The sequence below is a fragment of the Serinus canaria genome, chromosome 12, assembly GCF_022539315.1.
Source record: "Serinus canaria isolate serCan28SL12 chromosome 12, serCan2020, whole genome shotgun sequence".
NCBI classification, from domain to species: Eukaryota; Metazoa; Chordata; class Aves; order Passeriformes; family Fringillidae; genus Serinus; species Serinus canaria.
The window spans coordinates 13552589-13572657 of record NC_066326.1 but is presented as its reverse complement, the minus strand read 5'-3'; the positions used below and the strand labels follow the sequence as shown (position 1 = coordinate 13572657).

Sequence of the window (20069 nt, the reverse complement as noted above, 5' to 3'; positions counted from 1 at the left end):
CTAAAAGAAGGGGTGACAATGATGTATACAAATCTCCTCTATTTAAAGATGTGATGTTGCTTAACCTTTTTTATGTCTCTTCACATCTGTTGCACTTTACACCCAGCTGTGAGCTGCTGTCCCTGCTTAGCTGTGCTCTTGAAGTAGTTTTAGTTCTCTGACTTGATTCTGCTGATTTGTTGATTGGTATGGTTACCACAGTGTGGAACCTCTCCTGCAAGTCTGGTGGCCAACACTGTACTCGTGTGAGTACATTTTTGTTATTATGTGACTGTTCCCTGAGAATAAATGAGTCTGGAATGTCTGGGTGGCAGTCCTACATATAGAATTAGCTTAACACTTTCCCCATACCAGACCCTGTGTGCAGTGAGCTCTGTATGCAGGAGATTCACTCTCCCTCCCACTGCATTTGCAGTGACACAAAAGGGCAGGAATACAGCTAGCAAAGGGTTTGTGTCCTGCTTGCTATCAAAAGCACCTGTTTGTTTCCCATCACCATTGCCTAGAGACACACAGGAGTTTCAGCAGCACTCCTGGTGCTGTGCAGGCCCCCTGATGAAATGTCCCTGGCCTTTAGCTTGGGAAAGCTTTCAGCTGGTAGGAGGTGGCATAGGTGTCTCTAGTTAATATATCTGTGAGTACACAGAGAGAAGGGAGAGTGTACCAAAAGCATTTCAACAAATTGCCTTAGGATTTTTGGTTAATATGACCCTGCCTGTAACTGAAGGTGTGAGAACCAGGGAGATGTAATTGAGTCCCAGCAGGCTCTCCCTGCTGCCACTTCCACCTTGTTGCATCAAGCCATTCCTGACTGATGCACACCAGCAGGGGTTATTTCACTCTGCTGAAGAAAGAAAAATCTGGCATGATTACCCCAGCCTATTGAAGCATGAATTCAAGCCCTGCATTTTATATGCTTCTGCCTCAACAACCATTGATGATGATGGTGTTGGGCCTGAGCAGAGAAATGAGATCATCTTTCTGCTCGGAGACAAGGAATTTTTAGGCAACAGAAATAAACCCTGAATTTTATACAGTAGGTTAGTTATCACTAAAAGTAAATGAGATTATGTAAATAAGTCTCCATAAAATGTTTTATTTTGCAAGTGATGTCTCTATTGTGCTGCAGATGCAGCACCTCCTGCCCAAAATACTTTCAAATATCAGATCCAGGTCATTTTATCAAACCAGAATGAAATACGTGTTTCAAAGTTAGCTCTTAGCACAGGCATTTGTGAAACCAAATATTTACAGAGCTGAAGTCCACTTACTGCAATTAATGTGCAGTTTCTTGAGCCTGTCAGCTTCAGAGGCTGCTGGTCTAAGTGCTGGGTTGATGACAGGGAGGCCAGTTCAGGCCACCAGTCTGACCATGTCAGTCCCTGTGTTGCCTACAGAGCTGAAAGCTTTTCTTTTCTGCCCTGGACCCACCCTTCCCACTCCACAGCCATGGAATGCTGCACCAGCAGCTGTCTTAATCCCCCTTCCAGATCAGCCAATGTCTATGTATCTTTGCTTAAATATTCAAGTATCTTTTGGTCCAGATGTCTTTGTCAGAAGCTTTAAAGAGTCAACATCTCTCCCTCTTCTCACCTCCATCATCTTTTGCAAATTACTTATTTCTTGGCAAAAAAAAGAGATACTTTTTTTTTGCCAACAGGAAATCCATTACTTTCCAATTCTATTAAATTCTCCTTTCTTATTAATGGCAGTCCCCTAAAAGGAGTATGTACTTATGTGTCTCAGGGATGTCCTTTCATTGTGGATGTGATAGAAAAAAACCACCATAGAGCCAGATTCTTCCCTCCCCTGAAGAAAATTGCCTTCTCATGTTTTATAGTTCCTTATAAACAGTCAAGTTTCAGAAATGAAATAAAAATTTTAAAATATCATGGAAATAAGCACCCTTGCATCTCCCCCTACTGATAAATGGCAGCAGCTTGTAGCAAGGCAGTGTCTGACTTCTGTGCAGTATTGAAGGGAAAGGTCAGAATCAGCTGTGTATATAAAAACTAGGTTTAATTCTCTGCATGCAGCTGTTTTAATGTGAAGTCAAAGAGCAGTTCAGCCATGGGTGAAGTTCTGTTCAAGGTATCAGCCTTGCCAGCTAATTAATTAAAAAATTATTTTGTTCAGTTTACTCTATATAATAACAACGACTTTTGTTTTACTTCACCCTCATGCATTATATCTCCTTTGAATTAATGAGTAATACCTGAAGGACTTAAAGGAAAAACACATGAATACTTAGTAAAGCCATCAAAGCTTGCTTCTTCACATTTCCTCCTCTGCCATGATAGCTTTCTCCAGAGATCCTGCCTGTGGGAAGTGAGTCATGAGCTGCCTCAATCAGGTGGAAAGGACAATCTCTAATCCTCTCTCTGAGAGAAGCTTAAATGTGGCAATCCTTAACCCAAACAGTTTCTTATTGACTTGTGAAATTACTCTGGCTATTTTTTAGAGTGATTACCTTTCAGAGAGATCTTTAGACCTCTCTCTTTCACTGGCATTTTTGTGAGGAGATGGCTCCTTGCAGGATCTCGTCCTGGATGGGAGGTGAAGGGTAGCAAATGCAAAGCAAGCACTGGCATTCTTCAGCTTCATTACAGTGCCATCAGATGGAACAGGATGGTCCCTATGTGCCAGGCTGAAATGCTGTTGAATTAAGACCTCAGCTGTAAAAGATGAAGTGCCTGCCTCTTAGCATTTGCAGCAGAAAGCTGTGTAACTTCTGCAACATAACTTTAAAAAAAACCAAGAGCATCTCTATGGTTGGATGTAAAAAGCTTAACACTTCAATTTACTGATGTCATCTAAATACTAAATGTTTTCTCTGACATGTTTAAAGACTAAAAAAGCTAGTAAAAATAAATAAGAAGCCCCCTGGAGAGATTATGTCTGTAATTCTAAACAAGCAGTGTATGTCACCAAATTGTAATATTATTTTGAAAAATTGAGACTTTCTGCTATTCTGTTCTGCTTTCTTAGGGCAATATTTTTATTGCTAATTGTTTCACCTTTAAAAAATATTTTTGTCTCATGCTTATTTTATAATATTATCCACTTGAGAAAGGATATTATTGAGTGGTTCAATAAATTTCCCCTTAAGAACATATTAACTGGGGAGTATCTTCAAATGGAATTTTCCAATAAATAAAGGAGTTGCAAATTCATGGTAACTGAAATTGCTCTAGCCTTTTAATAAAGTTTAACTTAAGCACTATGATTAATGTGAATAAGCAAGTAAGATTAATGTGAGTAGCAATAAGATGAGGGGTAAACTGCTTAAAACTGAATGAAGGCAGTTTATATCAGTATTATGAAGAAATTCTTCCCTGTGAGGGTGGTGAGGCCCTGGTACACACTGCCCAGAGAAGCTGTGGCTGCCACACCCCTGGAAGTGTCCAAGGCCAGGTTGAACAGGGCTTGGAGCAACCTGGGATAGTGGAAGGTGTCCCTACCCACTGCAGGAACATGGAATGGGATGAGCTTTGAGGTCCCTCTCAGCCCAAACCTTTCAGTGATTAACATGTTAGTCAGAACAAGCTTAACTTTAAATACTGAATTGTATGTACTTAGAATACAGTCCAGAAGATCCTTACCTGCCCCTAACACTATGTATTGATACTCAGATAAATTGGAATGTGTTGGCCCTTGTAGCAAAGGAGGTTTCTGATTTGGAGCTGTGGATCACACCAGAAGTTTTAATAATGTTGGCATGTGAGAGGTTGTGGGGTGAGAATATAGAATATACTTGTTAGTTGTCTTGAGTCATATGTCATTCAGGGAATCCTAGATTTATGGGGTAGTTCAGGTTGAAAAAGACCTTAGGAGGCCATTTTATCCAATCTCCTCATCAAGGAGCATGATTTAACTATTTTTATTATCATTCCTTTATAATTCAAGGTTTGATCCCAATCATGAACTAAACTGTATAGACAGTCTAATACATTGTCCTGAGACTGGGGCAGTGAGGTAGAGGATTAAGTTTCTGTTTCTGATCTGTGAGGATTCTAAGTTCTCTTGCAGGGAGCAAATTTCCAGCAGCTCAGGAGTCTGTGTGTGATGTGGTTAAGGGAGACCCCAGTAGTGTGGTTTTGTATGTTTGAACGTGGCCAATGAACTGTGACTGGGAGAGGAAGGATTTTAGAAAGGGCCTTTCTAAAACCAGAATTTTCTTTTCACTGAAACTTAATCTGTAAATGTGAAATTGCTTTATTATTGCAAGCTAGTTTCTATTTGTAGATAAAAAAAAATTTGAGACCTGTTTGGAAGAGCAGTAATTAAATGAGAAGAATAGACTCTTCCCTTATGGGAAGTGTCAAAAATACTGTTTAATTTTTGATTAAATCATAAAAACTCTGAAAGTTGGCATGAAGGCGGTAGGGATTTGCCATGACTTCTTTGCACCTCGACCTTGTTTTCAAAGCAGCACTCCAATCTTTGGTGTATTTTCTATGTCACTGTGCTAATATGCTGTGTCAAGACTTTGATCAAAATGCCAGAGAGTTTGTCAATCAGTGTTTTTTTTTCTGCTTTATCTGCATTTGATAGAGAATTTTCCAAAGAAAGGGAAAAAGCCAAGGCCCGAGGGGACTTCCAGAAGCTACGTGAAAAACAGCAGCTTGAAGAAGACCTGAAGGGATATTTAGACTGGATTACCCAGGCAGAAGACATTGACCCAGAGAATGATGAAGAGGCTGATGAAGAAGGCAAGAGGAACAGTATGTATTCCTTCCTCTCTACTTCTGTGGGGACAGTTTGACTCCTCCTGGGGGGTGTTGCACTGCCGGGAAGGCAGCCTGGCCAGTGCTTTCCCTTTCCCAGTTTGCAGAGGTGTTGGTTAGCAGAGCAATTGTCTATCAATATGGAGATGCTGAGTCATGGAAGGTAATTTGGAATCCTACAGCAAAATTCTGCTTGGGGTGTCTATGTATGAATCACTGCCTGCATTCAGTCACCACTTAGACCTATAAACTTTGCTTTATTTGTGTTCTGGAAAGAGTTAGTGCAGAGAAGCCATGTGCCATTCAGTCTCATTGTAAATCCGTAGAATGTGTTTTCCTGTGGGTGTGAGCAAGGGAAACAATAATGATATAAAGAGCTTAAAAATATGACCAAAGTTACACTCAAGAAAAAAGCTTGTGCTAATACTGAGGATTTTTTGTTGTTGTTGTTGAAGTAAGAAAACGACATTCTGTGTCTTTCTTTTTGATATTCAGAATACACCAGAGAACATTTTTCACTACCTATCTTAACTGGGTGTGCAGTAAATGAAATCTTGTGGGATTTTCACTTGACACTAAGAAGTATAATTTATGATGTATTTATTTAACAGTAGGCTGTTAGAACCAGGTGATTTATCAGGTAGTTTGATATTGAAGTATCTGGTTTTAAACCTATCTCTCTATTGCAGAGATAGTGGGACTTTTTCAGAATCTTTGAGTTTCAGAATTTTACGAGTCCTTTAGTTCACAATAAAAGCAAAGTATGGGAGTATGGGACTGTGTTACTGACTGGAAGGACACTGATTTTATGAGAGGCTGCAAGGGAAACTGTGCATTGGTGTCGATCCCAGCACCACTGGAAAGGAATAATTTATGTCTATTGGAAAATGTGTTGCACAAATAGAATTTTTATCTAGAACAGAGCAGAAAAAGCCAGAATTGCCTATACTTAGTTATTGCTACTAATGTGTGGAAGGAGTGCATGAACTCTGGGTTTGAGTATGAGTATAAAATCCTAAGACATTTTGTACAAGGCTGCTGTGTAGAATTGTAGGTGATGCTGACTTTGCAGAGAGTGTTGGATGACTGGGTTGTCAGCTGTGGTGCCAATGGGCTGGGTTTACAGGTGAAATCCCAGGAACCTTTTTTTGTCCTGTTCAAATTGGATCTTTGTTAATAGGCTGCAAAAAAACCCCATTTGCTCTGGCATTCCTTAAACAGCTTTGAGGTCATACAGATAAAAAATATTTGCATATCTACTGAGTTTGAAAGAACTTTTATGTCTAAACTTTAACTTAGGTATAATTTTAGGCTAAGTTAAAAGTTGTAGAAGACTTGCAGAGTGAAAATAAAAGGAAAGTAATTTAAAAAGCTTTAAGAGAAATGCCAAGAATTTAATTTCAGGCAGACATATATGCTTTTGTGTGGAAATTTTCAGTGAATAGGCACTCTCCTAGCCCTCTTGGATTTATGCACATGTCCTTAAATATTTGGCTCGGTATTTCAATGTTAATATCAATTGCAACAGCATGTCAAGGAAGAAGGGTTGCCGAGTTGCTCCACCTCCTTGCATTTCAGATATTTTTAGGCAATAAATTTAGTTGAAATATATTGGTGATGTTTTTTTTCTTGAGCCATCTTGGAAGCATGAAGTAGAGCTGGGTCCCAAGATAGTCAGAATAATAATTTTCAGGCTTCTAGACAATTGTCTCCCTGCTTTGAATATCTAAACCTCTGGGTGATCCAGATTACTGCTGGTTTATGGAGATGGATAATCACCTTGGTGCTCCTCAATGATGTAGAAGAGCTCTGGGTTTAGGATACACAAGATTTCTGTGGCAGGAAAAGGGAGAGATTTCAAAGATGGTTAAGTCAGTGATTAATAGTTGTTCATGTAATCGTTTAAAATTGTAGTCAAGGTTCCTGCAATGCCCCCCCAGCATTTGAAAATTTCTAATCAGAGAAGTCATTAAGTCATTTATTTATAAATCCTATGCATTTTTACATCTCTGTTGCTAATAATGGGCAGTTATTCAATGCTGTTGAATAACAGAATACCTTTTAATAACTAGAATTGTAAACATGCCTTTAGTGAAAGTTGGAAATCTTTATTGTGAACCGATAGCTGATTATCCTGAAGCCAATGAAAAAACTTCCATTGCCTTCAAAGCACTGCGAATTTAGCTCAAAATGCGAGGACCCATGAGAGGTGAGGGGTTTAGCTGTGACAGTCGTGCTGCCGGTGATGTCAGTGTGTTTTGCCTAACCTTGCCTGTGTTGTGTGTACGGACACGTTTTTGTTTTTTGCGTTGCGACTGCTGCCACCTCCCGCGTCACCGCTGGGATTACATGTGCTTCCCCAGGGCTTACACTGGCTGACTTAATGGAAGACAAGAAGAAAAGCAGACTTAGCTGCTTTGGCCGTTCTTCCAATAAACATGGTAAAACGTGCTCGGATTTGCAGTGGAACTTTTCTTTTGTGCCCATACTGCATTGGATGTGGTAGCTTTCGGGAGCACAGGCTGTTTGCATCTCTCTAACCCGGGCACAGCCTCTGGCATGGAACCCCTGGTGCATGCAGACCTTCCTCCTGGTTGAAGTGCATGTTTGAAATCCAGCTGCTGCTCTACCTCCCTAAAGCAGAGTGTTTAATCCATTCACATTTCCCCTGAAGTGTCTTTGTCTGTGGCTGTTCTTGAAGAATAGATTTTCTTTTCAGGAGTAGATAAACCAGATCAAAAATGTATTTTAAATTTAGGCACCAAGAAAGTAATAAGAGTATTTTACAAGTTTTGTAACCCATCATAGTGTAAGCTTAGAACAGCATGATGATGACACTTACTATTTACTTTTGATACTTATGATATAGAATCTAACAAAGCACAACAAGCTTTTACTGTATCTCCTTTTGTTGTTGATAGCTTTGTTTCTGTACTTTTTTTTATCCATTTTTCCCACCCACACTGAAGATGGACAGGAGGTTTGCAGTATGATAATTATTTTCAAATCTGCCTGTTTTAATACTGACAAATGTCCTGTTTTGACATGAGCACAGTTGCAGTAGTTAGGAGATCTAGTTTTGCTCCTGCCTGCAACTAAGTTATTTGACCAACTGGATTTCTTGCTGTCCTAACAATTACTATTGTGGCCCAGACTGAGGCTGAAACTCTCATCCAGTTACTTTAGAGAATGCAGAATTCTAAGTCAGAAATTGCTGGGGCCTGATAGACTCATTTTGTACAAACATTGAGTCTGCTTGAAATTATTTGTGCAGCTGTCACATATAGATATATACACATCACTGTCTGATAGCTCACTCAGCTCTGCCTGCTGAAATAGTTTTCCTATAAAAATTGTGAGAAGACACTTGCAATTTTACTTTGAACTATGTATTTCAACACAGCCCTTAAATGAGCAGGTTCAGGTTCTGATGTCTGTCAGGACCAGCCTGGCACCTGCTGTCACCTGCTGGCAGTGGCTGCTGTGCCATGGCTGGTGCCTGACCTTGCAAGTCAGAGGCATCCCAAACTCGTGGGCACTGGCTTGGATTCCTGTGCCTTTTGTGAGCAGGGTTTTTCCAAAGTACAAATTAATGGCCTAAGTTTATTTCTTCCTGAGGTGTTGTGCTGATCTGAGGAGTTGAAGCTTAGACTGTCTCTGGGTTAGAAACACCACACTAAATGTTTTTCTTTGTATTCCCTCTACCTGTATGTCCATTAAAAGCAACATGTTTGTAGAATATGCAACATTCCCAAGGTTCTCAGTGTCATCCTTCAGGCTACAAGTGGTTGGTTCAGAGATGCTACTATAACAGAACCCAATTTATTTGCTGTCCCTCCACTGCTGTGCAGTCAGCCTTATATTGCTTTTCCATGGGCTGCCTATAAAAACAGAGAGCCCATAAGAATGATCTACAGCAACATTAAATCTACACTATTAAAAAAGATATCTTGCTACACTATCATGGAGAACATCTTCCAAGCAGACTCTCCTTAAACTGAATTTACCCCGAGAAGCTTCACAGTCAGAAGAGATAGTGCCACTTCTTTCTGAAGTGTTTGCTGGGCATACAGCAGACTTGGGAAAATCAGAGATGAATTTGCAATGATAATGTTGCCACTTTGGGGATTTTTTTTCCCCCTGTGTTTTCCCATTTGACTACCTCAGAGATTTGGTAAAAAGGATTCAGAAAATTCATGTACTAATTTGGGAAAGAATTAGGAAAATTTTGGAACCAACAATTCAAGGAATTGGTTGGCTGTTACTAGCAAACAGAACATGAAATTTTTTGTAAGAGTGATCTAAAATTTTGCCAGTTTAATATAATGCCAAGATTCTCTGCAGTAGCCAATAATGATGAGCTGTGCAGAGCACTCTGCTTCTGCAGCACTTTTCCTTCAGCATAGTTAACCACAAGCCTGCCCAACAGGCACCAGTGTGAAAATGCACAGTTGAAGTTGAAACAGGTTAAAAATTTAATCATTTACATTAGAGAGGAAAACATTTCCAACAATAATACTTGAAACCACAATTCAGTAATTCAGGTTGTAATTTAGCCTGCCTCTGGGTTCTACAGTGACACTGAATTGTTGTATTTCCGGATTATGGAATTTATTTCTCCTAACTCTAGCTGGCGAGGGCACATTGCTGAAGAGTAAGACAGTGACTTGCTCTTCTAGTTATGTTACATCCTGGAGTGGAGTTGGAAATCCCTGCTCCAAAGTCTGAAACTCCTTAGAGTACCTGGTGAATACAATGGATTGTCTTTCTCATGTTATATTATCCATGGAAGCAAAATGTAGTAGTTGATGTATTTGACCTGTTTTCTGTCCACTCAGGAAGGTATTAAGCTGCATGCTGTATGGGTTGCTTATATTGTCTAATGCAAGCATTGTCTAATGCAAACAATTTCTTTTGTTTGAAACCAGTTAGCTTAATTGAAGAGATTATTTGATCTAGAAATCTAGATAATCTTTCCAGTAAAAATAAGGGCAAAAGGTGAATAAAGAAAAGACAAAAATTTGGCATCTTTCTTTCAATACTGGGGTGCCAGTTTACAGATCTCAGAGCTGACCCTGCTGAGATCAGTTTCTCAAAATTCTCTCAGACTGGTGTGCTGTGTTTGCCTCATGGACACCACCTGCCCTTATGGAGCCATGGCCATGGGGCTGAGCTGTTCTGGGACCTGGCAGGTTGCTTGCATTAGCAGAGTGGATGTGGACATGCAGTGCTGCTCTTTTCTTCTGGCTAAAGACCTGATGACTTGCTGGCATTGCTGGAGCTGGACTTCCACATGGTGCCTTTCTCAGTACTTCTGTCAAGTTTCAATTTTGACATATAAATTACAGTATAATGGCAGCAGCTGAGTTTCTAACGTGAATTGGTTCTTTTTTTCCCTCTTCTGTTTGTAATACAGCACCTGCAAGTCACTGATGGAGATGCAGCAAGAGCCCTGTGGTGTTTGAAACACAGTAACATTCTGATGTATTTAATAATTAACAGAACTGATGTTCACTTCAGTAGGGACAAAGATATTTTTACTTTGTTTTTCTTCAAATAATCGTGTTCAAAAGGGGCTGGTATTTCTTATTACCACTAACACACATAATCAGGGTAGACTTGAGTTAAAATTATTGTCCTTCACTTTACATGCACTTGCATTACTTACATTAAATGTAGCTTTTTTGTCACTCAGTGGAGTGACACTTTATGACAAGTTGGATTCTAGGTACCTTTTTTTCAGGGTTGATAAATTTGAAATACATGTGTGGGACACATTGCACATATGCAGTAATCATGGAAGTAGGCCTAGCTGTGTTTTTCTGGCAGCTCTTAATGGTGTGTGAAACAAGAATTCAGCACTCTTATTTCACAAGTGCTGAACTGTTCATCATTAGGTGACTCTAATGCTGTGTTTTCTAACAGCAGTCAAGTCACCTGGCACAAGGCGACCAGTTTGATTCTTTACCAGACAGGGTATACTTATATATATTTATAGTTATTTCAAAAGAAATTGGCAATTAAAAATAAAAATTCTTAGTTCTAAAGCCCTGAGACTATGCTTGAAATAATTCAGTTATTTTTTTTCTTTAACCCTTTGAAATTTTAATAGTTGAATTTGAACATCAAAGATTGTTTTCTTTACTTTTGAGTGAAATTCCTTTTGAACTCTGGCTGTAAGCAGTGAAGTTCTTACAAGACTAGAAAAATTAATTATTTTAAAACTGATTTATAAAGGGAAGTATGATGTTAGAATTGAGACACTTGCAGGTGCTCACCAGAGAGTTTTAATATATAAAGTCATTACAGTAATATTTTAAAAGAATCATCAGAACAGAAGAACCTTGTGAAAGAAGGTTTTGCTGTGCTTACTGCCTGAAGTGCTTTGTTTATTCAAACACCTGCATGGACATTTTGGATCTTTCTTTGTTATGCCCCTCTGTTTAGCATTCCATTTAACAGTGACTTGCTTATGGGGACAGATTCTCAGCAGTAGCTGAGTACCTGGCCTGCACAGACCTGTCAGTCTCCAGCTTGGATGGGACTGATGGGCACAGAAGCCAAACCAGCCCTTCCCACTCCCTCTGTCTTCATCTTGGTGTTGAGGCAGTGTAGAGGCTGTGCAGAGAGACTGTTCCTAACACTTATCACTTTGTGCCTGATTTGTACACAAATCAGAAAATTCAGGGTCTGATTCTTAAATCTCATATCATCCTTTAGGCTACCAAAATAGTGAGATCTCCCTATCAGAAGTTGGCAGTGTATTGCCCTGGGTGCTTTCAGTTCACAGACATTGGCTTAAATCCTTCCCAACAAACCAAACCAAACAAACCAACCAAGCAAAACATCAAAACAGTGGAAGGTACACACCAGAATACCTTTAGAATGCTCTGTTTTTCTTTTGTTCTTGCTGTTTTACAGTAATTTCAGTGCACCTTGCACCTCTATTTTGTTTTCTACTTTAAATGGTATTTCTACTGTATAGACCAGTAACATTAATTTATTCTTTTCTCGTTCCTGAGGTTTTCCTTTCATGCTCACTTTGCAGACATGGAAGCAGTGCTCTCCCCTCGGAAGTACTGAGAAGTTTGGCTGTTTATAATTTCCTAACACTTTTTGACATAAGGTGTCCTCCCTCTATATTTCAGCTGATTTGCAGAAATAAATGGTGACAAATGGTGATGACCCAGCTGAAAACTAGTTTTGTCTAAAAAACCCATCAGCTACAGTTGCTAACCACTCAGAACTGCTCCACTGTACGTGCAGTAATTCACTCTGTGGCAAATGTACCAGTCCCCTTTCTATTAGTGGTAATTCTCATCATGCTTTGAAGGATCATTCTCCCATTCCCCTGCTCCTGCCTGCTGCTCACACAGTATCTGCAGCCACATTTACCTTCTGGCATCTTGCCTCAATAATTCACAATGCCAGTAAAAGCAAAGAGTGGTCAGTGTGACCACGGTGTGATCGTTCCTGCTTTCAGAAGTTTGATGACATTTCTTGGAATCAGCGAGCTTTTAATAGCAGTTCAGCTGAAAAGCACCTCCCAAGTGCTAACAGAACACTTCTCAAAGGGAAAATTTCAGAATTTAGCTCAGGTTAATTTCTTTGCTGGGGTAACATATTCTTTGTACAGACTTCCTCTACTTTATACTCTGCAGTGAATTGTAAGCAATTACGTTGAATCACTAAAAACAAACAAGAACAAAAAGCCACCATTCTCTCTGGAATTCTGCGCGCTTCCTTTCGGTGAGAGACGAGGACTGATGAAGTGTCTGACTTCATCTACAACTCCTCAGATCTTCCAAGCTCTCAGCAGAGCTGGGGTCGCTCTTGCCACGGGCCAGGGCATGCCAGCTGTGCCATGCCTTGCGTGGGGCTGGCTCTGAGGCAGTTCTGTGTCCCCACAGCGAGCATGCCCACCAGCGAGACCGAGTCGGTGAACACGGAGAACGTCAGCGGGGAAGGGGAGAGCCCGGCGTGCTGCGGGAGCCTGTGGTGAGTGCACGGCCGGGAGCCCAGCTCCCACCAACAGCTCAGAGCATCTCAGCATTTCAAAGGGTCCTTCTCTCCCCACTCTTGGCTTAGACAAAAGTGCCTTGAAATAGCCAGGCTTTGTGTGGCACACACAGGAGTTTGATATTAGACCAATTGTAAGAGTATTAAAGCGCTCCTAAAATTCTCAGGTTGAGATGGGATAAAAAAATTCAACTCAACTTGGAGTGGAATTGTGATTTCCTGAAAACTTTTATAAAATACTATTTTTGTCCAAAATTAGAAGAAAAGAATAGAAGTTTCTAATGACGTGTAAAACCAAATATTTTCTGTTAAATTGTGCTTGACCTGAAGAATATGTATTTTTTTAGAAAATAACTGAATATATGAGAGTATTTCTATAACCCATGGTGTTCAGTATTTATTTGCTCAGGTTTTCATGACTTCCACGCAGCTTCTACATGTTTATTCAAGGTTTATTTACTGAGTTTTAAAGATTTCCTTTCTTTCACCAAGAAAATTTGTAAGGCTTTAATAATAGTATTTCAGAAAAGAAATAACAGACAAAAGAATTTCATCATTCATGATGCATTTTGTTAAAAGTTTGTTTTATGTATGTGTAATGCCAATGCAAAATTCTAAAGAAAATGAATTTGTTAATTATCTTTTCCCCATTCTTAAAAATGTGTTTTCCTTTTCTTCTAGTCAAACTATCTCAAAATCCAAGTTCAGGTCAGTATTTTCCTCTTATAATCACATTCTAAGGTAAATGCAAAATCTTGGTCCAATTCTCATTCTTCTGGGCTGATCCTCTCTCCAGCTTCTGGAATGTTACTCTGCAATGTCAGTACACTGAGTTTGAGCACAAAGTAAGTCAGGCCATAACTTATCAAGGATATTGTTTTGAAAGTAATGTCAAAATGCCTTTGGATCAAAATAGAAAATGCTTTTCATTGCAAGCTCGCCTACCTGCTGCACTACAAGTCAAAACAGAAGTTAATCTTTGGGAGCATGCCTTTACTTGTATCAATCTAATGGAGAAATTTACTGCCAGTCTTCTTTTTGAATTTTTGTTTTATTTCTGTAGTCTGCTTTTATATGCCTCTGTTATTCATATACATTCATATATAGGTACCAGTTAGCTATACTTTATTGTCACTGGTTCCACGCATCTTTTTGGGGAAAACAAAAAAAAGAAGCCCCATTGGCTTCAAAAAGCTTGGAGTTATACAGTTTGAGCCTGCTTGTGATTCTCATAAGTGAGATTTCCCACCATTATTGTTCTTGTCTCATGGACTTCAATGACAGGGTGTTCTGTAATTGTAAGAAAAGTCAGTTTAACCTATCCAGGGAGTGAGGCATGCTGCTGATGGCCATGGACAGCCCTTAGAGCAGGGGATTGGCAAGATAAGAATGTTCTTGAATTCCATGTTGATTTAGGGCAGGACAGGATATTTTTCCTTTATATGGTTAGAATGCTGCCAAGGCTTGAAACGTCTTTGTACTGATATCTGAAACCAGTATTGATTTTCTTTACTACAAGTACAAATTTACATGCACAAAGAAAACTTAGTTAATGCTTGAACAGGGTTCCCAGAAGTGAAGCAGAGAAATCTAGTTTTATGATTCCAAAGATATATCCTCACTTGTGAATCCAGCTCATATCTAGGTACAGCCTCAGCTTGTCACTCTTACTTATTTCACAGACATTTGCCCATTGACACAATTTCAGTGCACATCAGTAGAAATCTCTAGGAATTACTAAAGAAGGTTTCTGATGTTATAGGGTAGATTTCTAAAAGGTGATTTTAGCATTCCTATTCTGTTTAATCCTGCCAGAATTCTCTTTGTGGTTTAACTCAAAGCTTGCATTTTTAGACTGAATTTATTTTGAATTCTGATTTGATTAATTTACTTTTCTTTATTGCTATTAAGTGTATGGGGCCTTGGAAAGATAAATATACTTTGTTACCCAATGAAATGTTAAATGCAGCTTAATCTAATTATGTCACAGGCAATTGGAGTCTCCAAATGTTGTGGTTTAGAAGATTTAGATTTAGAAATCTATAAGGAAATACAAAAAAAAAAGGAATAACCCATTAGCAGTCCCTAATCTGCAACTGGTGATGACTTACACAGCTATTGAAGTATTATACACATATTTATGAAAATACACCTGCTCACACATACACAATAGAACATGTTTTCTACACAGAAGAAAACCACACTCTCCTTAAGTTCATATGTGTTTTCCATATAATAATAAATTTATTTTTATTTGAACTTTCAGTCGACGCTGGCGTCGCTGGAACCGCTTTAACAGAAGAAAATGTAGGGCTGCAGTAAAATCTGTCACATTTTATTGGCTTGTTATTGTCTTGGTCTTTTTGAACACGTTAACTATCTCATCAGAGCATTACAATCAACCTGACTGGCTGACCCAGATCCAAGGTACAGTCAAAAATTATTTGTCCTGGTCTTGACTATGGGTGGTTGCGTTCTATCAGTGGCTACTTCTGTACTTTGCCATTTTGTTGTTTGCTGTCTGAAGGATATCCAGCCCAGCCAGAGGGAGATAGAAATGACTGAATGTGGTCTTTGATTTCCATAGCTGTAACACAGCTGGGTAATGCAGCAGCATAGACCTGACAATACTAAATTGTAAATAACTGTACTTTTATCATGAAACTCTGCTTGAAAGATGAGGAGGAAGTGGGAACTGGCACGGCAGGACTTGCTGTGGGCTGGTTGCTTAAGTTACAGTGTGGACTCAAGCTGTGAGCTGAGGAACCATGAACTGCACAACAGATTGGAAAGATGAATAGTTTATAGCTGGCAGGAAGCTTTGCATCCTTGTGTAACTTTTGCCACTTAAGCATCAGCTACAGTCCAACATAAAAAAAGCAGTATTTCCTTTTTAGGCAAAAAGCTGAAAACTCATGTAGAAACTATAGTACTAATATGTTAAAATAAAAGTGGAATCTATGAGGCAATTCAGAATCTTTTTTTCTTTAATATTTTATTCCAGATATCGCAAATAAAGTTCTTCTGGCTTTATTCACCTGTGAAATGTTAGTAAAGATGTACAGCTTGGGCCTACAGGCCTATTTTGTTTCTCTCTTTAACCGCTTTGATTGCTTCGTTGTTTGTGGTGGCATTGTTGAAACCATTTTGGTGGAGTTGGAAATTATGTCACCCCTTGGAATTTCAGTGTTTCGCTGTGTTCGTCTCCTGCGTATTTTTAAAGTAACAAGGTAAGATTATCCAATACTGCTAATTCTAAGGATAGCTGAAGAGTGATCAGCAATTGTTTTGTAATACTTCATCATGCACTGCTCTTTTACTGTTTTGTTTGGGGTTTTTTTGGTGTGTGTTAACACACGCATTTTAATTTATAGGCACTGGGCATCCCTGAGCAACTTGGTAGCATCCTTGTTAAACTCAATGAAGTCCATTGCTTCACTGTTGCTTCTGCTTTTCCTCTTCATCATAATCTTCTCGTTGCTTGGAATGCAGCTGTTTGGAGGCAAATTTAATTTTGATGAAACTCAAACAAAACGGAGCACCTTCGATAATTTTCCACAAGCCCTTTTAACTGTATTCCAGGTAACTTTCTTTCATCCCCTATGAGACATTTTACCTTTGATCAGCAAAACTGTTTAAGTGATCATGTTGCCTGAAAATGAAATCATGACTACTATTTATTCAGTTTACTTTAAGTAGCATTCTTCTCATTAAATTCAGTACTCTGGTAACTTTGCACCATTTGTACCATTTGTTTCATATTTTCTTTGATCTATCTATGCAACATAGCTGTCGTGTTACTTCACAGAGTTAAATCTCCTTTGTCCATCAAACATATGACTAGAAGAAGAGGTAGAGTGTTATATTTATTTTGATCAAATTCTTTTCTTTAACTTCATTAGCTGTGTAACATTTCAACTGTTCTCAAGCAAGAAAAAAATAAGTCTTAAAAGAGTGCATATTTACATTGAGGTCATATCACAAAACATTAATTTCTTTAGAGACCAGGTTTTATTAAAATCTTAAGGCAAACTTGTCAACTACCAGTGAAATGGTAGGGACATACTTAGAGTTTACTTTTCACTTCTTTGTGATGCTTTTTTAAAACTTATTTTTCCCTATTTGGATACTGGAATTAGGCTATTTGGTTTCATCTTGCTCGCCATTTTCACACTTGGCTGTGTACATTACCACAATATTTGGTTTCAGCCATTGTAGGGAGAGTTAAAGCTGATCCTGCAGGATTCACCTTGGTGTCAACTTCCTGTCACTTTGGTAGAAGTCCCATCTGGTGTTTGCCCAGAGCAAGCAAAAAATATTTCCATTCAATTTCAAGATCAGGAAATATTAATGAGAAATTTCCTTATGGGTTAAAGTGTTCACATTTGACCTGACATTGCCCCTACAAAAACTTGAGACTTTACTTCCCAATTCAGCTGAGTTAGATTTGATTCAGATTTCAGGGTGCCTCATTTTCAAAGGAATGGAGATTCCTTCAGTTTTAGAACACACTCAGGAGCGACCAACCTGTTGGGAGCTCAAATGACAATGAGCTGGATAAGTTTAGCTCTCCAAAAATAAATTGTAGAAAATGGCATGTATTTAATTTTCTTAAACAACCATTTAATTGCTTGGAGGGAGAGTGAGTATTGCATGTTTTCTCAGGATGGAACTGATAATTTTGGAGAAATATATGAAGTGTCCCTAAAGCCTGCATTGCAATACTCAGAATTTTTATCGTAGTACAGATTTGTAGCCACTATTTAAAAATGAAGAAAAAAGGAACCTTAAAACATATTCTAACTTGATTTTTAAGTGATGGACATTTGTTGGCATTGCTACATACGTAAGTGTCATTACTGAAAACCAGGGCTCTTTGGCATGCCAAGATCAATACAATTTCAACAGAATTTCATTTTTATTATTTTGGACTTTGAAGTTCAGTCATATAAAGGCATAGTACAAAATAAAAGCTGTTAGAGTTAAACCCAAGCTTTCAGGAGAGGTTTAAAAGGGACTTTTAAAGCAATGCATGAAAAGAACATGGTATTGCTTTATGCATACAGAAGGTTAGTTGTGTAGTGTGGTCAGAGGAAAAGTGTTTCTCTGTTCACTTTTGCTGCTGAGTTACTGTTAATGTCCTAATGTCTGCTCCTTAGATCCTAACAGGGGAAGACTGGAATGCTGTCATGTATGATGGCATAATGGCATACGGTGGTCCCTCATCCTCAGGCATGATCGTCTGTATATATTTCATTATCCTCTTCATCTGTGGTAACTGTATCCTTTACACTGGCTGGAAACATCTCCCATGGGGCTGTGCCAGGGACATCCACAAAATCCCTCTGGGAGGGGTAAATGGCCACAGGCAAGGGCTCTCTGCACGTGCTGAGTCCTTTAAACAGAGCTTTCCTCATTCCCTGAGGAGCCAGAGGCAGGATCTCCAGGCCATCTCCTTTCCTTCTCCCTGAGGAACCAGAGGCAGGATCTCCAGGCCATCTCCTTTCCCTGTCCCCTGAGGAGCCAGAGGCAGGATCTCCAGGCCATCTCCTTTCCTTCTCCCCGAGGAGCCAGAGGCAGGATCTCCAGGCCATCTCCTTTCCCTGTCCCCTGAGGAGCCAGAGGCAGGATCTCCAGGCCATCTCCTTTCCCTGTCCCCTGAGGAGCCAGAGGCAGGATCTCCAGGCCATCTCCTTTCCCTGTCCCCTGAGGAGCCAGAGGCAGGATCTCCAGGCCATCTCCTTTCCTTCTCCCCGAGGAACCAGAGGCAGGATCTCCAGGCCATCTCCTTTCCTTCTCCCTGAGGAACCAGAGGCAGGATCTCCGGGCCATCTCCTTTCCCTGTCCCCTGAGGAGCCAGAGGCAGGATCTCCAGGCCATCTCCTTTCCTTCTCCCTGAGGAACCAGAGGCAGGATCTCCAGGCCATGTCCTTTCCCTGTCCCCTGAGGAGCCAGAGGCAGGATCTCCAGACCTTTTCCTTTCCTTCTCCCTGAGGAACCAGAGACAGGATCTCCAGGCCATCTCTGGCCACCACCAAGCAGAAAGCAGAGAATGTTTTCTCTCTTCCTCCCCTGGGAGCTGTGCCCTGCTGCTGTTTGTGGTGGCAGTGCAGGGCTGGAGCCCAGCCCCTGGCAGCAGTGATGCCCCATCCATCCCCAGGGCTCGGTGCAGCCCTGAGCTCTGGCACGGCTGAGGGTGAGCCAGGGACTCTCTGCAGGGCAGGGACCAGGGCACACACCCTGGGGCAGCTGGGACAAAGTCTGCTGCCACATCATTCCCCTTCCCTGCCTTCAGTGATTTGGAAATACTTCCTTGGCCCCATGTAGAAACAAACTACTGCCACTCTCAGAAGTTCTTAAAAGGTCAGGAGGTGATGAAAGGGTAAATACATTGTATTTTCTGCACTATAAGGTATTTGTATCAGTATTTGTGGTAAACTGATGTGGGCTGAAGAACTGAATTTGATATAGATTGTTGCAGACATGAAAGACAGTGCATTATAAAAATGAATTTTTCAAAATGCCTGACAGTCTTCACATATAATAGCCAATTTCATATTTATGGACTTGCTCAGGATAGCATGATGTTGAATTTCATTTATTTAAAAAAATACCTCAAGCATTCTGCTATTTAAAAACCCATGGTCCTAATGGATCTCTGCTCACTTTACAGCCAGTATCAGCCTGGCCCATCAAATGGGTGTTATTTGCAGCACTCTCCAGCATCACAATCCTCCACGCTGTAGGTTGGGAACATGTGTTTTATATCTCTCACATTCAGTGTTTATGCTGATAATAAACCACACAAGTGTGGTAAGGCATAATGTCCTTAAAATGATTTGAAATAGATATCTTGCTAAATGTCTTCTTGGCCATTGCTGTGGATAACTTGGCAGATGCTGAAAGTCTAAATACAGCTCAGAAAGAAGAAGCTGAAGAAAAGGAAAGGAAAAAGAATGCGAGGTAAAATAGATGGGCATGTTGAACCAGCAGGAGAGGGAAGGAGGGGGAGGGTATTGAATTCTTCCATAAGGATGCTTTTATATGAATGTCTTTACCAACTTCAAAATGTGCTGGACTCAGGAAAAAAAGGAAAGGGTTTGTGTAGACACTAAAATAATAGAAAAACAATATTGTTTTAGATAAAAGGTAGTAACTGAGGTGAATTAAGAATGTAATGATAAACCAACTGATATTTAAACATTGCAACGGTTGGATTTATTGTGCAATTAACACAAGAATTTATCTGTTGTTGCCAGTGCACAGCTCCCTGTGGAATCAGTTCTCTAAGCCTTATATAGGCAAGTAGAAAACCTTCTCTTG

The 20069-nt window shown here is 39.8% G+C and overlaps 1 protein-coding gene across 1 annotated transcript in view; it reads left to right on the top strand.

Annotated features, from left to right (window-relative positions):
- The window catches only part of CACNA1D (calcium voltage-gated channel subunit alpha1 D), a 165598-nt gene that overhangs the window by 86101 nt on the left and 59428 nt on the right, over positions 1-20069 (top strand). Inside the window, exons 9-16 of the mRNA XM_050979491.1 lie at positions 4555-4724; positions 12638-12725; positions 13428-13454; positions 15013-15173; positions 15751-15976; positions 16121-16328; positions 17906-18026; positions 19595-19709. Of these exons, the coding sequence (XP_050835448.1) occupies positions 4555-4724; positions 12638-12725; positions 13428-13454; positions 15013-15173; positions 15751-15976; positions 16121-16328; positions 17906-18026; positions 19595-19709 (1116 nt within the window). The remainder of the gene's footprint in view (positions 1-4554; positions 4725-12637; positions 12726-13427; positions 13455-15012; positions 15174-15750; positions 15977-16120; positions 16329-17905; positions 18027-19594; positions 19710-20069) is intronic.